Genomic DNA, 15,334 nt, shown 5'->3' with positions numbered 1-15,334 from the left:
CTCTGCATGGGGTTGTTGTGGCCAAAGTGCAGCACCAGCACTTGGAGCTATTGAAGCCATCCCCTTGGACTCTGCCCATCTGTCCAGGCGGTCAAGGTCCTGCTGCAGAGCCCTTCTGCCCTCCAACTCAGCCACATCTGCCCCCAGCTTGGTGTCATCTGCACACTTGCTGATGACTGACTCCATGCCCTCATCCAGATCATCTATGAAGATGTTAAAGAGGATGGGGCCCAGCACTGATCCCTGAGGGACACCACTAGTGACAGCTGCCAGCTGGATGTGGCACCATTCACCACCACTCTCTGGGTCCGGCCCTCCAGCCAGTTCTATATATATATATATATAGACACACATATATGCATATTACATTATATATGTATCTATATTTATGTGTATATATGTATGTGTGTGTATATATTATATATATATGATATATACATATATATATGAACACCTATATATGTATTTTACATGGGTAAAATATAAATGGGTGTTATATACATATGTATGTATGCTGGAGTTTGGGCATAACTGAATAGTCTGAGAAAACAAGGAGAGCAAGCAGGATTAACTGAACTGATAAGGAGGCACAGCTGCAGATGGGTGGCCTTGGGAGGCTGGCAGAGAAGCTGAGGGAGGTTTGAGCTGTGCAAGAAGGTGAGCTGGTCAGCCCTGGGAACAAGCTAAGTTGTTGCAAAGGGGGGTTAAGGGGGGTAGTTGGTCAGGTCTGCCTCTGTGCATGTGGACAGCCCATCTCTGCTTTGTAAGCCTGCCAAAAGTAGACACCCCTCTACCCAACTCCACTCTATAGGTATCAGGCTTAGCTTCAATAAACAGATTGAGCATTATGCATCCCTTTGGTGTAAGCCTGGTGTCTCTCCCTCTCCTGCATGGCCTAGTAGAGAGGCCAACTTGGCATAGGTATACACATATTTTACATTTTTATTAACATTCTCTATGCCCTCTATACATTTCTATGTATTTTATATACATTTTCTATTTACATATGATGTTATGTATTCAGTATTTTATATATAAACATTATATGAGGCACTTAGTGCCATGGTCTAGTTGATTGGATAGGGCTGGGTGATAGGTTGGACTGGATGATCTTGGAGGTCTCTTCCAACCTGGTTGATTCTATGATTCTATGATTCTACATTTATATATATAAATGTTATAGATGTATTTTATATGTATGAAATCATAAATATATAAAGTCATAAACATATATATCATAATCATATATATATAAGAATCATTCATGTATATATATATATATATGTATACATATATATACATATATATGTATATATATGTATATGTATACATATATATGTATATATATGTATATGTATGTGTATATATATGTATATGTATATATATGTATACATATATATGTATACACATACATAATTTTCTTTACAAGTAGCTTCTCCCACCCAGCATTTTTGTAACATCTTTATATATATATATATTTTTTTTTTGTTTTCCTGACCAATTAGATTCTTCCACTCAATATTTTTCTGGCATTTTCCAGCTTAGTTGATTGATTGATTGGTTCTGTGATTCTATGATTGGATGTTAAGAAGTTCTTTACCATAAGGTTGGTGAGACAATGGAACAGGTTGCCCAAATTGTTTGTGGAAGCCTTATCCCTGGAAGTTTTTAAGTAGATTCTCCCATCCAGTATTCTTATGGCCACTTTGCATATATATAAGTAGAATCATGGTCTAGTTGATTGGATAGGGCTGGGAGATGGGTTGGACTGGATGAGCTTGGAGGTCTCTTCCAAACTGGTTGATTCCAACCTGATTGATTCTATGAATCTGTGATTCTCCCACCCAGTACTCCTGTGACCTCTTTGCATATATATAAATATATTATCCATATATATATATATATATATATATGTATATATGTGTGTGTTATATAGAGATAAAAATATAATAATATATACATTCTATTTCTATAGAAACATATAATTATATTATTATTATTATATTATAATTATTATATTATAATTATTATAATATAATTATTTTATAATTATTATTATATTATAATTATTATAATTATTAACAATGCTTTATTAATCCTTACTGTGTATACTATAATTCTATATTATATATCACTTTCTATATAATAATATAATTATTAATAATATTTAGATAAACATTGGTCATATATATATAAGATTAGATTAGATTATAATTTTTTTCTGACCAATTAGATTCTTCCACTCAGTATTTTTCTGACCATTTCCCATATTGATTGATTGATTGATTTGTTGCCAAGTAGATTCCTACACCAACTATTGCATATCTTTATTTTTTTCTCTACAGAAGTAGATTCTTCCACCCACTATTCCTGTGTAATATTTGCATATATATATATATATGTGTGTGTGTGTGTGTGTATTTGCATATATATATATATATACTGTGTGATATATATATATATATATATAAATATATATATATATATATATATGTATAACACCAATTATATTCTTCCACCAAACTATTTTGTGTCATTTTCTGCAGATTGATTGATTGATTGCCCAGGAGATTCTTTCACCCAGTACTCCTGTGACATTTTTGCATATATATATATATATATATTTATATATATGTATTTTTTCTCATCTCTTAGACTCTTCCACTCAGCATTATTGTGACATTTTTCCTTATTTATTGATTTATAGATTGATTGATTGATTGATTACCAAGTAGATTCCTATACCCACTATTCCCATGGCATCTTTGCATATGTATATATACACATATCTATGGAACATATACATATATATGGAACACAAACCCTATGAGGAGAGGCTGAGGGAGCTGGGGTTGTTTAGCCTAGAGAAGAGGAGGCTCAGGGGAGACCTCATTGCTGTCTACAACTACCTGAAGGGACATTGTAGCCAGGTTGGGGGGTGGCCTCTTCTCCCAGGCAACCAGCAACAGAACAAGGGGACACAGTCTCAAGTTGTGCCAGGGAAAGTCTAGGCTGGATGTTAGGAGGAAGTTGTTGGCAGAGAGAGTGATTGGCATTGGAATGGGCTGCCCAGGGAGGTGGTGGAGTGGCTGTCTCTGGAGGTGTTCAAGAAAAGCCTGGATGAGGCACTTAGTGCCATGGTCTGGTTGATTGGCCAGGGCTGGTGGATAGGTTGGACTGGATGGTCTTGTAGGTTTCTTCCAACCTGGTTGATTCTATGATTCTATGATTCTCTGATTCTCTCTCTCTATATATATATATATATGTATTTACTGACCAAGTAAATTCTTCCACACAGGATATTTTGGTGTCATTTTTGCATATGTATGTATTTTTTTATTGTCTATTTATTTAGTTATTTATCACCAAGTAGCTTCTTCTCCCCAATATTCCTTTGACATCTTGGCATATATATATATTTTTTTTTCTTGACCAAATAGATTCTTCCACTTCTTCTTCTTCTGTCACTTTTTGCATGTTTGTGTATTTATTGGCAAGTAGATCCTTCCACCCAGTATTCCTGTAATATCTTTGCATGCATATATGCACACACACACAGACATATATATATATATATATGTTTATTGTCATGTAGATTCTTCCACCCAGTATTCCTGTAATATCTTTGCATGCATATATGCACACACACACACACACAGATATATATGTATATATGTTTATTGTCAAGTAGATTCTTCCACCCAGTATTCTTGTGACCTCTTTGCATGTTTTTAACCCCTTTGTAGAGCCAAGCTAGAGGAAGGGAAATACTGTTTTAAAGCAAACCATCCCTGCTTTCCTTTAAATGGGCTGGACTGCAAATGTTCTTCTTCCTCCATACTCAGCATTGGTCAGGCCACACCTTGAACATTTTCCCCCAAACTGCTGAAGTTGACATTCTCTTTAGATTTGACCCACACTGCTTCAATTAGCAGGAGTATTATAAATGATGCAGTGCTCCAAGCCTCAGACAAGTTCTTGCTCATGCCACACAAAATTAGCTAAGTGTGGAAACTCGTTTCAAGAGGAGACAAAAATATTAATGCAAGAAGTAGCTTTTAGGAGCAGTGCCTCAAGAAGATGGGAAGCAAGAAGAGTGCAAAAAAAAAGCCACAGTCCCTTCAAAGCTGAGCAACAAACTCAGTTACTGTGGCAGGTTACTCCTGGAGAAGCTTCACTGTTTCAAAGCAAACCTTCCCTGCTCTCCTTCGGGTGGGCTGCTCTGCAAATGGTGTTCTGCCCCTGTGCTCAGCACTGCTCAGGACACACCTTGAGTGCTGTGTCCAGTTCTGGGCTTCTCCACTCAAGAGAGATGTTGAGGTGCTGGAAGGTGTTGAGAGAAGGGCAGCAAGGCTGGGGAGGGGCCTGGAGCACAGCCCTGTGAGGAGAGGCTGAGGGAGCTGGGGGTGTGCAGCCTGCAGCAGAGGAGGCTCAGGGCAGAGCTCATTGCTGTCTGCAGCTGCCTGCAGGGAGGCTGTAGCCAGGTGGGGTTGGGCTCTGCTGCCAGGCAGCCAGTAACAGAACCAGGGGACACAGCCTCAAGTTGCAGTTGGAGGAGATCTAGGCTGGATGTGAGGAGGAAGTTGTTGTCAGAGAGAGTGATTGGCATTGGAATGGGCTGCCCAGGGAGGTGGTGGAGTTGCTGTCTCTGGAGGTGTTGAAGAAAAGTGAAAAAGGTAATACAGAAACACAGCAGCCCTCCCAGAAACTAGAGTCCCCAGGAGGGGCTCCCAATTGCCCTTCCACCTTTTCCCACCCCTCTACCTTACCCCAGACTTTGCCTTACATTCAAGGTGAGTTTGGAGAATCAGCCAGGGGGGTTAGGAAGCAGAAGGATTAGTTACACAGACAGCAGGTTAGGGAGAGAAGGGAGGCAGCCAGAGCCAGAGAGCAACTCTATTATCTATGTTTGTGTTCTTGTTATCCATCTGAGCAAGCCTATGAGTGCAGTAGCCATCAGCATTGTGTCCTTTTCACAGCCTAGCATCTAGTTCCTCTCACTAAAATACCCCAACTAGGCTCAAAGTAGCACACCTCCACCTGCCTGAGCTCCCTGTGCCAGGGTGATGCTGACCGCACACCAGGCAGAGAGCCTCCTTGAGCCGAGCTCTGCTCTCTGGGTAATGGAGGAGAATTTCCTGCCCTATATGTTTAAACACAGCACACACACACACACACACACACACTGTAAAAACAATGACAGTTCATAACTGGGATTAATGTTTGCAATTTTCAGTCACTTAGACGTGGGGTCTCCAATAGATGGCATTTGGTGCAGTGCACTATGGCTCCCCGGGGGGACTGCAGAATTCTCCTCCTTTTCTTATCTCTCTGCTCCCCTCCCTTGCCCTCTTGTCTTGTCAGTGTTGTGCTTCTGAAGTGCTTCCACTTTGTATTTTCTTCTTTTTGCCATTTAGCCAAATAGGTAATTTCTGCCCAGCCCCTCACATCTGGGGAGCCTTAATTACTTTGGAAGCCTGGTTTTGTTTTGGCTGTTTGAAATGATGGAGAAATGATGGAGACTCTAATTTCTTTCTTTCAAGCTCTTCGTGTTACTTGAAATGGAAGTATTCAGTGTCAAATGATGTGTCATGCCTCTGGGAGGAAACACAGTGATCATTGGACCAAAGCAGATACTGATACCATCACTGAAGCATCCTAGAATGGCTAAAGACTGATGGGCTAAAGACTCCACTTCCAGTTTTGTGTGGAGAGTATTTAGTAGAACTCCTTTATGGATCCTGGATTTCTATCCCTAACTGCTACCAGACCCTCACCATAACCATGTAAACAACATCAAGTAACTGACCATCAAAAGATCATAGAATCATAGAATCACAGAATCAGTCTGGGTTGGAAGGGACCACAAGGATCAACCAGTTCCAACCCCCCTGCCATGCCCAGGGACACCCTACCCTAGAGCAGGCTGCACACAGCCTCAGCCAACCTGGCCTCAAACACCTCCAGCCATGGGGCCTCAACCACCTCCCTGGGCAACCCATTCCAGCCTCTCACCACTCTCATGCTCAACAACTTCCTCCTCACCTCCAGCCTCACTCTCCCCACCTCCAGCTTTGTTCCATTGCCCCCACTCCTGTCACTCCCTTACAGCCTGAAAAGTCCCTCCCCAGCTTTTCTGTACCCCCCTTCAGATCCTGGAAGGCCACAAGAAGGTCACCTCAGAGCCTCCTCTTCTCCAGCCTGCACAGCCCCAACTCTTTCAGTCTGTGCTTACAGCAGAGCTGCTGCAGCCTCTGAGCACCTTCATGGCCCTGCTCTGGACATGCTCCAGCATCTCCACATCCCTCCTGTCATAGGGGCTCCAGAACTGGATGCAGTACTCCAGGTGGAGTCTCACCAGAGCAGAGGATGAGAAAATTGATGACAATTTGAAATACCACTCCAGAGTTAGACTCTTGTGGGCATTAACACTGCAACTATTACTCCATTCTCCTTGTTTCTGTAGCCTGTAATTTGCACTTGGTATTGAACTCCTCCCTAGTGAAATTTTGCAGATCTTGGCTTTAGATATTGAAGGAGCTGGGGTTGTGCAGCCTGGAGATGAGGAAGCTCAGAGGTGACCTCATTGCTGTCTACAACTACCTGAAGGGAGGCTGTAGCCAGGTGGAGGTTGATCTCTTCAGGCAAGCAGCAACAGAACAAGGAGACAAGGCTCAAGCTGTGCCAGGGCAGGTTCAGGATGGATGTGAGGAGGAAGTTGTTGTCAGAGAGAGTGATTGGCACTGGAATGGGCTGCCCAGGGAGGTGGTGGAGTGGCCGTGCCTGGAGGTGTTGAAGCCAAGCCTGGCTGGGGCACTTAGTGCCATGGTCTGGTTGATTGGCCAGGGTTGGGTGCTAGGTTGGCCTGGATGAACTTGGAGCTCTCTTCCAACCTGCTTGATTCTATGATGATTCTGTGATGATTTGCAGCCAGCAAAGTTGCCTTTTTAAGGCCAAACCTGATCAGAGCTTTTCCTCATGTTCACATCCTGCCCTGTCTGCTTTTTCTCTCCAACACTTGTTTGTTGTTTGCTTTGGTTTTGGCTTTTTTTTTTTCCTGCCCTTTTGGTTTTTTCCCCCCTTTTTCCTGTTATCTCTTCATTATCTCCAGAGAATCTCATTTTGCAGCAGGGCACAGGAGTCAGGGACACTGAGAGCAGGGGCAAGGCGCAGTCCTTATGTCGTGTTTTATTTTGCTTCCTTCACGTTTGGACTGGTTTATTTCCTAATAAAACCTGTCACCACAGCCAGAGTTAGGGCTCCAAAACACCTTTGGCTGCTTCTTAGGCAACTCTTCATCCAGCCCCAGACTGATTATTCCTGTTTCACTTAGGAAAAGAAAGAAAACCAGGACATGACTGACATGCTTGTGGCTCAGCAGATTAAAAACAGAAGGATAGCCTCAATACCCCCCCAGAAAACCAAACCAAACCTTCTCTGTAATATAACAACTTCATGACTTCACCTGCTTGAAGCAGAGAAGGTAGTCAGAATCTGCTCTGGTGAGACCTCCCCTGCAATGCTGTGTCCAGGTCTGGAGCCCTCAATACAGGAAGGACATTGACCTGATGGAGCAGTTCCAGAGGAGGCCATGAAAATGATCAGGGAGTGGAGCAGCTCTGCTCTAGGGACAGGCTGAGGGAGCTGGGGGTGCTCAGCCTGGCGAAATAGAAGGCTCCAGGGAGACCTTAGAGTAGCCTGTCGGTACCTAAAGGAGGCTGCAAGAAGGATGGGGAGGGACTGTTTGCAAAGGCCTGCAGTGATAGGATGAGGGCAAAGGCTTCAAAGTGGAACAGAGTCGATGGAGATTGGATGTTAGGAGCAAGTTCTGCACCATGAGGGTGCTGGAACACTGCAACAGGTTGCCCAGGGAGGTGGTTGAGACCTCATCCCTGCAGGTATTCAGAGTGAGGATGGATAGGGCTGTGGGCAACCTGATCTAGTGGAGGATGTCCTTGATGAGTGCAGAGAGGGTTGGACTGGATGACTTTTGGAGATCCCTTCCAATCCAGACCAGTTTGTGACTCTGTTTCTGCAATTCTATGAACCCAGGCTGCCACCCCATATTTAACTCACCCTGCTGCAGGCTCTTTGAGGAGTCTGTGGTGTTCTGCTCTGAGTACTGCAGTGGCTGGGCACACCGGGGTGACAAAGGGGCTGACTGTCAGGGGCAGACTGTCAGGGGCAGACTGTCAGGCTTAACTCTGAATCTCCTTGCTTTTGTGGTTTAAAAGTCAGAGCCCATTAGCTGTGACCAGCCAACATTCTCATCTGCAGCTATTGTTGCTGCTTTACAGCACTTCCAAGGGGTTTTATGGGAAGTATAAGAAGCTAGATGAAATCAAGTGGTAGAGTGTGGTGTTTGTTGTTTTTTTTAACACTCTCTGGCCTTGGCCAGCCTGGAATTCCTGCCACCAGCATTAAATCATTTGGCGTTCACATCTGGAAACTGCATCTTTGAGTGTCACTGGGTCGTTTTCCTTTAATCTTGAGCGTGGCACTGCATTAAAAATTCCTCAGGCTGCCTGTAAGATCCTTCCCTTGCCAAATGTCCCATGAAGTATTGTCTGTGTGCGTGCAGAGGCAGGGGGGAGCGCGGCAGGGAGGGCGGAGAGCTGCGCTGCTGCGCTGCGGGCACGCCGCGGCTCACCGCGGCTCCGGCGGGGCCGGTCCCTGGGTGGCTCCGGAGGGGCTGGTCCAGGAGATGCTCACTTTGCGGAGAGTTTTGGCTGCCTTTTGGGAACAGGTTCAGCCTGAGGAGCGTCAGTCCGAAGGGCTTTTAAGACAGATTAGCTTAATAAGGCAGAGTGAAGGGATTGGGCGCGCTGGGAGCAAATTATGGGATGTGACACCCCTGCCCTCTGGGTCGCTGGCCCAAGTCTGGCCCGGATTACCAAGGGGGAAATTCATCACTAGTCAGTGCCTGCCCTGTTGTCTGAGGAGCAGCACTCCTGATGACTGGGGGACTTGAGCGTGTCCCTTACGAAGAGAGACTGAGAGCCCTGGGGCTGGTTAGTCTGGAGAAGAGACCAGGAGGAGAGCTGACCAATGTGGACAAACACCTGAGGGGTGAGGGGCAAGTGGCTGGGGCCAAGCTCTTTTTGGTGGTCCACAGCAGTAAAACAAGGAGCAACAGCTACAAACTGGAGCAGAGAAGGTTTCACCTCAACAGGAGGAGAAACTTCTGTACTGTGAGGGTGACAGAGCCCTGGAGCAGGCTGCTCAGAGAGGTTGTGGAGCCTCCTGCTCTAGAGACTTTCCAAACCTGCCTGGATGCGTTCTATGAGGAGAGGCTGAGGGAGCTGGGGGTGTGCAGCCTGCAGCAGAGGAGGCTCAGGGCAGAGCTCATTGCTGTCTGCAGCTACCTGAAGGGAGGCTGTAGCCAGGTGGTGTTGGGCTCTGTTGCCAGGCAAACAGCAACAGAAGAAGGGGACACAGCCTCAAGCTGTGCCAGGACAGGTTGAGGCTGGAAGTTAGGAGGAAGTTGTTGTCAGAGAGAGTGATTGGCATTGGAATGGGCTGCCCAGAGAGGTGGTGGAGTCCCTGTGATTCCTGGAGGTGTTGAAGCCAAGCCTGGCTGGGGCACTTAGTGCCATGGTCTGGTTGCTTGGGCAGGGCTGGGTGCTAGGTTGGGCTGGATGAGCTTGGAGCTCTCTTCCAACCTGCTTGATTCTGTGATTCTATGACTGTGCTTGCTGCTGGATTTGGTGGTTACTGGTATGGGGAAGGAGAATTTCAAACTCCAGTCTGTGCTGTGTCACCTCACATAAGGCACTGCATTTGCTCAAGGTAGTTTTTGGTGACCCAAGGAAGGGCTGTGCAGCCCCTTCTGCATTCCCATCACTCTCTGAGCTCTCTGCTAGGCACAGAATTGCTCCTACAGAGCAAACTGTGTGTGCTGACCAGGGGGAAATAGGTTTTAATGCAGTAAAACATTTGAAGTGGTGCCACAGCCTAGGAAGCACAGCTCAATTAGTGTATTATTGGTTGGTAGGCAGCAAGGTCCTTTATGACAAATGATTGCACTTCCAATTTGCATTAACCATGAGCTGTATGGAAGCAAACCCTAGAACCACTGACCTGGTTTGCAGTGTGACTGGGGCAGGTCCACCCACACCTGCATAGACAGAGTGCATTGCCATGGGGAGAACACCAGTGTGGGAGAGCTGGGAAAACTCTCTCTGATAAAAAGCTGATGAAACTCTCTCTCTGTCTTCTGGTTGCTTGAAAACAAGGACAGGTTGAGCATGCTCTTCCCAGTCCACCATTGTGCAGCAGGGAGAATGGTTGAAGGGGTAGAACATCCCTCTTAGGAGGAAAGGCTGAGAGAACTGAGGCTGTTAAGCCTGGGGAAGGCTGAGAGGGGATTTGATTCATGTTTATAAATATCTGGAGGGTGGGTGACAAGAAGGGACCAGGCTCTTTTCACTGGTGTCCAGCAAGAGGGCAAGTGGTGATGGATGCAAACTGGACCACAGGAAGTTCCATCTCAGCATGGGCTGGGGAGGAACTGTTGACAAGATCTAGTAATGCCAGGAGGATGAGGAATGGGTTTGAACTGGCAGAGGGGAGATTGAAAGTGGATGTTAGGTAAGGGTTCTTTACAGTGAGGGTGGTGAGACACTGGCACAGGTTGAGGGTGGTGAGATATTGGCACAGGTTGCCCAGGGAGGTGTTCAGCACCAGGTTGGATGAGGCCTTGGGCAACCTGTTCTAGCATGGAAACATCTCTGCTTATGGCAAGGAGTTGGAACTGGATGAGCTTTGAGGTCCTTTCCAACCTAAACCATTCTATGGTTCTATGAGGAAATATTTCTTTACTGTGAGGGTGCTGGAGCCCTGGAGAAGGCTGCCCACGGAGTTGTGGAGTCTTCTTCTCTGGAGACTTCCAATACCTATCTGGATGTGTTCCTGTGTGACCTGCCCTAGGTTATCTTATTTTGGCAGGGACATTGGACTGGATGATCCCTGGAGGTCACTTCCAACCTCTAAAGTTAGAATCATAGAATGGTTTAGGTTGGAAGAGACCTCAAGGATCATCCAGTTCCAACCCCCTGCCATAGGCAGGGACACTTCCCTCTAGAACATATTGCTCAAGGCCTCATCCAACCTGGTCCTGAACACCTCCAGGGAGGTTGTGGATCACAGAATCACAGAAAGTGATCAAGGATCACATCTGGTGCTTCTGTGCTCCACAACCTCCCTGGGCAACCTGTGCCAGTGTCTCACCACCCTCACTGTAAAGAACCCTTTCCTAACATCCAGTTTCAATCTCCCCTCTGCCAGTTCAAATCCATTAGCCCTCTATCATTCTGTGATGCTGTGACTCTCTGATTCTAGTGGGAGGTGTCCCTTCCTGTGGCAGGGCCTTGGAACTGGATACTCCTTAGAATAATGGAATCATAAAATCAGTCAGGGTTGGAAGGGACCACAAGGAGCAGCCAGTTCCATGGGCAGGGACACCCTACCCTAGAGCAGGTTGCCCACAGCCTCAGCCACCCTGGCCTTAAACACTTCCAGCCATGGGGCCTCAACCACCTCCTTGAGCAACCCATTCCAGCCTCTCACCACTCTCATGCTCAACAACTTCCTTGTCAAGTCCACTCTGACTCTCCCCACCTCCAGCTTTGCTCCATTCCCCCCAGTCCTGTCACTCCCTGAGAGCCTAAAATGTCCCTCCCCAGCTTTTTTATAGGCCCCCTTCAGATGCTGGAAGGCCACAAGAAGGTCACCTGGGAGCCTCCTCTGCTCCAGCCTGCACAGCCCCAACTCTTTCAGTCTGTCCTCCTAGGAGGGCTGCTGCAGCCCTCTCAGCATCCCAGTGGCAGATACTGGATCCTCAAGGTCCCTTCCAACCTAAACCATTTTGATTCTCTGCTTGGTTTTGCACCTTCCTTTCTCTCCCAAACACCTGTGGTGTGACTAAACTGTCTCTCTTCTTTTCCTTCCAGAACCATACGATGACCCAGCACAGCAGTTAGTGCAAAGCTTGTCTCTTCCAGAGAACTCTTGGTGGCACAGAAGGACAAAAAAGCGAAACCCAACAACCAACGACGACGACTTTAAAAGCAAACAAACAACAACAAAAAAAAGACAAAAACAAAACAAAAAAAAAAGCAACAAAAAAAAAAAAAAGGGAACACATTTTACTCTTTGCACGAAACTTTCATTGTTTTAATGTATATTCTTCAGAAACATTGTATTGTACCATAAAAAAAACAAAACAAACAAACCAACCCTTGTATTATGGAAACTGTTGGATGTTCATGTGTTTGAACTTTTGAGCACCGGATAGACTTCCTGTATATAAAGTGTTGCACATGTATTATGTTGTCTGATAACTAAAATGGTCTTATAAAGACAAGTGGACTTGGGCCCTATTCAAGAAAGATCCAAATAATAATAATAATAACACTAATAATAATAATGATGATGATGATGATGATGATGATGATGCGTGAGGGGAGAAAATAAAACCAAACCGACAACCAACCAACCAAACAAAAATAAAACCAACCAACCAAACTTTGAGACCTTTTGAAGGAGGAAGGAGAAAGTAATAACTTGTCCATTACAGGAGGAAGGAGAAGGTAATATTTGTTCCATCACAGCTCTGTTAGGACTTCCTTTCGTTTCGACTTCCAGCCTTGGAAATCTCTCTCTTTTTGTTTGGGTATCCAGGCGGATGAAATCTAAGACTTATTTTTTATCGTTGAAGATTCTTGCAAAAAAATAAAATAAATAGAGGAAAAAAAAATGAAAAAAAAAAAAAAAAAAGAAGAAGAAGATGATGAAGGAAAAAAGAAATATGAAGAGACTCTTTCTGACAGAGCAGGAATCCCCCCAGTTGAATAAGGCCCGTATATATATTTGTAAGCCTTGCGATATGACAGATAGCATTACCATATATGCAATAGTTGTTATGTAGATTGTCAAAGGATCTCCTTCTGTTTATTTTTATTGGTTTCTTTTGTTTTCCTTTTTGTTTTTTTGGAGGAAGGGGTGGGGGGGCTGTTGTTGTTTTATTTTGGTTCCTTTGGTTTTGTTTTTTTTTATCCTGGATACCCGTTTGAAGCTTTGAGTGTTCCAAGACTTTTTCCTTACTGATTTCTCAATGGCCAAATTCTTGACTCGGTTGAACTAACCTGTATGTTACTGTTATTAATGTTTACTCTGCGGTCTGAACCTGGAGATTACTGGAATTGTTTTCCAAAAGGAAATAAATTCAGTTTACCATTACGTGGGAGCGTGCTTGTGCCTCTTGTCTTCTTTCCTTGGAGAGTGGCATCGGTGCTGCTTGCCGCAGCGCTTAAAGGACCTGCAAGAAAGACCCTCGGGAAGTGGGTCGGGAAGTGGCCTCCAGTTGCAGAGGTTTAGAATAATAGAATTAGAGAATCACAGTATCACAGTATCACCAAGGTTGGAAGAGACCTCACAGATCATCAAGTCCAACCCTTTACCACAGTGCCCAAGGCTAGACCATGGCACGAATTACAGGCTCATAAAATTGTAGTATTATACAATCATAGACTCGTAGGATCATAGAATAATAGACTCAAAAAATGATAGAATTTATCATAGAATCACGGAATAATAGAATGAAAGAATTATAGAATCGTGGAATTGTAGACTCATAGAATGATAGACTCATAGAATTATGGAATCATAGAATCATAGAATAGAATCATAGAAGCAACCAGGTTGGAAGAGACCTCCAAGATCATCCAGTCCAACCTAGCACCCAGCCCTATCCAGTCAACCAGACTATGGCACTAAGTGCCTCATCCAGGCTTGGCTTCAACACCTCCAGGGACAGTGACTCCACCACCTCCCTGGGCAGCCCATTCCAATGCCAATCACTCTCTCTGTGAAGAACTTCCTCCTAACACCCAGCCTATACTTACCCCGGCACAACTTGAGACTGTGTCCCCTTGTTCTATTGCTGGGTACCTGGGAGAAGAGGCCACCCCCCATCTGGCTACGATGTCCCTTCAGGTAGTTGTAGACAGCAGTGAGGTCACCCCTGAGCCTCCTCTTCTCCAGGCTAAACAACCCCAGCTGCCTCAGCCTCTAAGAATGATAGACTCATAGAATTATAGAATTAAAGAATCATAGGATTATAGAATCATAGAATTATAGGCTCATAGAATTATAGAATCATAGAATTATAGAATAGAATCACAGAATTACAGACATAGAATTATAGACTCATAGAATTATAAAACAGAATCATAGAATTACAGACATAGAATTATAGACTCATAGAATTATAGACTCAGAGAATCATAGAATTATAGAGTAGAGTCATAGAATTACAGACTCATAAAATGATAGAATCATAGAATCACAGTCTCATAGAATCAGAATTGTAGACTTATGGACTCGTAGAATTATAGATTCATAGAATCATAGAATCATAGATTAATGGAATTACAGAATTACAGACTCATAAAGTGATAGAATTATAGAATCATAGAATGATAGATTCATAGAATCACAGAATTATAGATTCATAGAATCATAGAATTATAAATTCATGGAATTATAGAATTATAGATTCATGGAATTATAGAATTATAGACTCATAAAGTGATAGAATTATAGAATCATAGAATGATAGATTCATAGAATCACAGAATTATAGATTCATAGAATCATAGAATTATAAATTCATAGAATCATAGAATTATAGACTCATAAAGTGATAGAATTATAGAATCATAGAATGATAGATTCATAGAATCACAGAATTATAGATTCATAGAATCACAGAATTATAGATTCATGGAATCATAGAATTATAGACTCATAAAATTATAGAATTATAGAATTATAGAATCATAGAATTATAAACTCATAGAATTACATAATCATAGAATTATAGACTCATAGAATTATAGAATTACAGAACCATAGAATCACAGACTCATAGAATTATAGAATAATAGACTCATAGAATGATAGATTCATAGAATCACATAATTATAGAATCATAGAATTATAGACTCAGAATTATAGACTCATAAAATTATAGAATTATAGAATCATAGAATCACAGACTCAGAATCATAGACTCATAGAATGATAGAATTATAGACTCAGAATTTTGGAATAATAGAATCATAGAATCAGTCAGGGTTGGAAAGGGAGCACAAGGATATTCAAGTTCCAACCCCCCTGCCATGGGCAGGGACACCCTACCCTAGATCAGGCTGTCCAGATCCTCATCCAGCCTGGCCTGAAACACCTCCAGGGATGAGGCTTCCAGCACCTCCCTGGGCAACCTATTCCAGGCTCTCACCACCTTCACGGTGAAGAACTTATTCCTAACATC

At 43.7% G+C, this 15,334-nt stretch overlaps 1 protein-coding gene across 7 annotated transcripts in view; it reads left to right on the top strand.

Moving 5' to 3' along the window:
- Positions 1–13,239, top strand: part of ZNF521 (zinc finger protein 521) — a 394,083-nt gene extending 380,844 nt beyond the window's left edge. For all 7 annotated transcript variants that reach the window (XM_064170480.1, XM_064170485.1, XM_064170481.1 and 4 more), the window contains one exon: positions 11,952–13,239. In XM_064170480.1, the coding sequence (XP_064026550.1) occupies positions 11,952–11,981 (30 nt within the window). In that variant the 3' untranslated portion in view covers positions 11,982–13,239. The remainder of the gene's footprint in view (positions 1–11,951) is intronic.
- Positions 13,240–15,334: the final 2,095 nt, after the last annotated feature.

The sequence above is a fragment of the Pogoniulus pusillus genome, chromosome 34, assembly GCF_015220805.1.
Source record: "Pogoniulus pusillus isolate bPogPus1 chromosome 34, bPogPus1.pri, whole genome shotgun sequence".
Classification (NCBI taxonomy): Eukaryota; Metazoa; Chordata; class Aves; order Piciformes; family Lybiidae; genus Pogoniulus; species Pogoniulus pusillus.
This window is presented reverse-complemented; position numbering and strand designations above follow the sequence as displayed.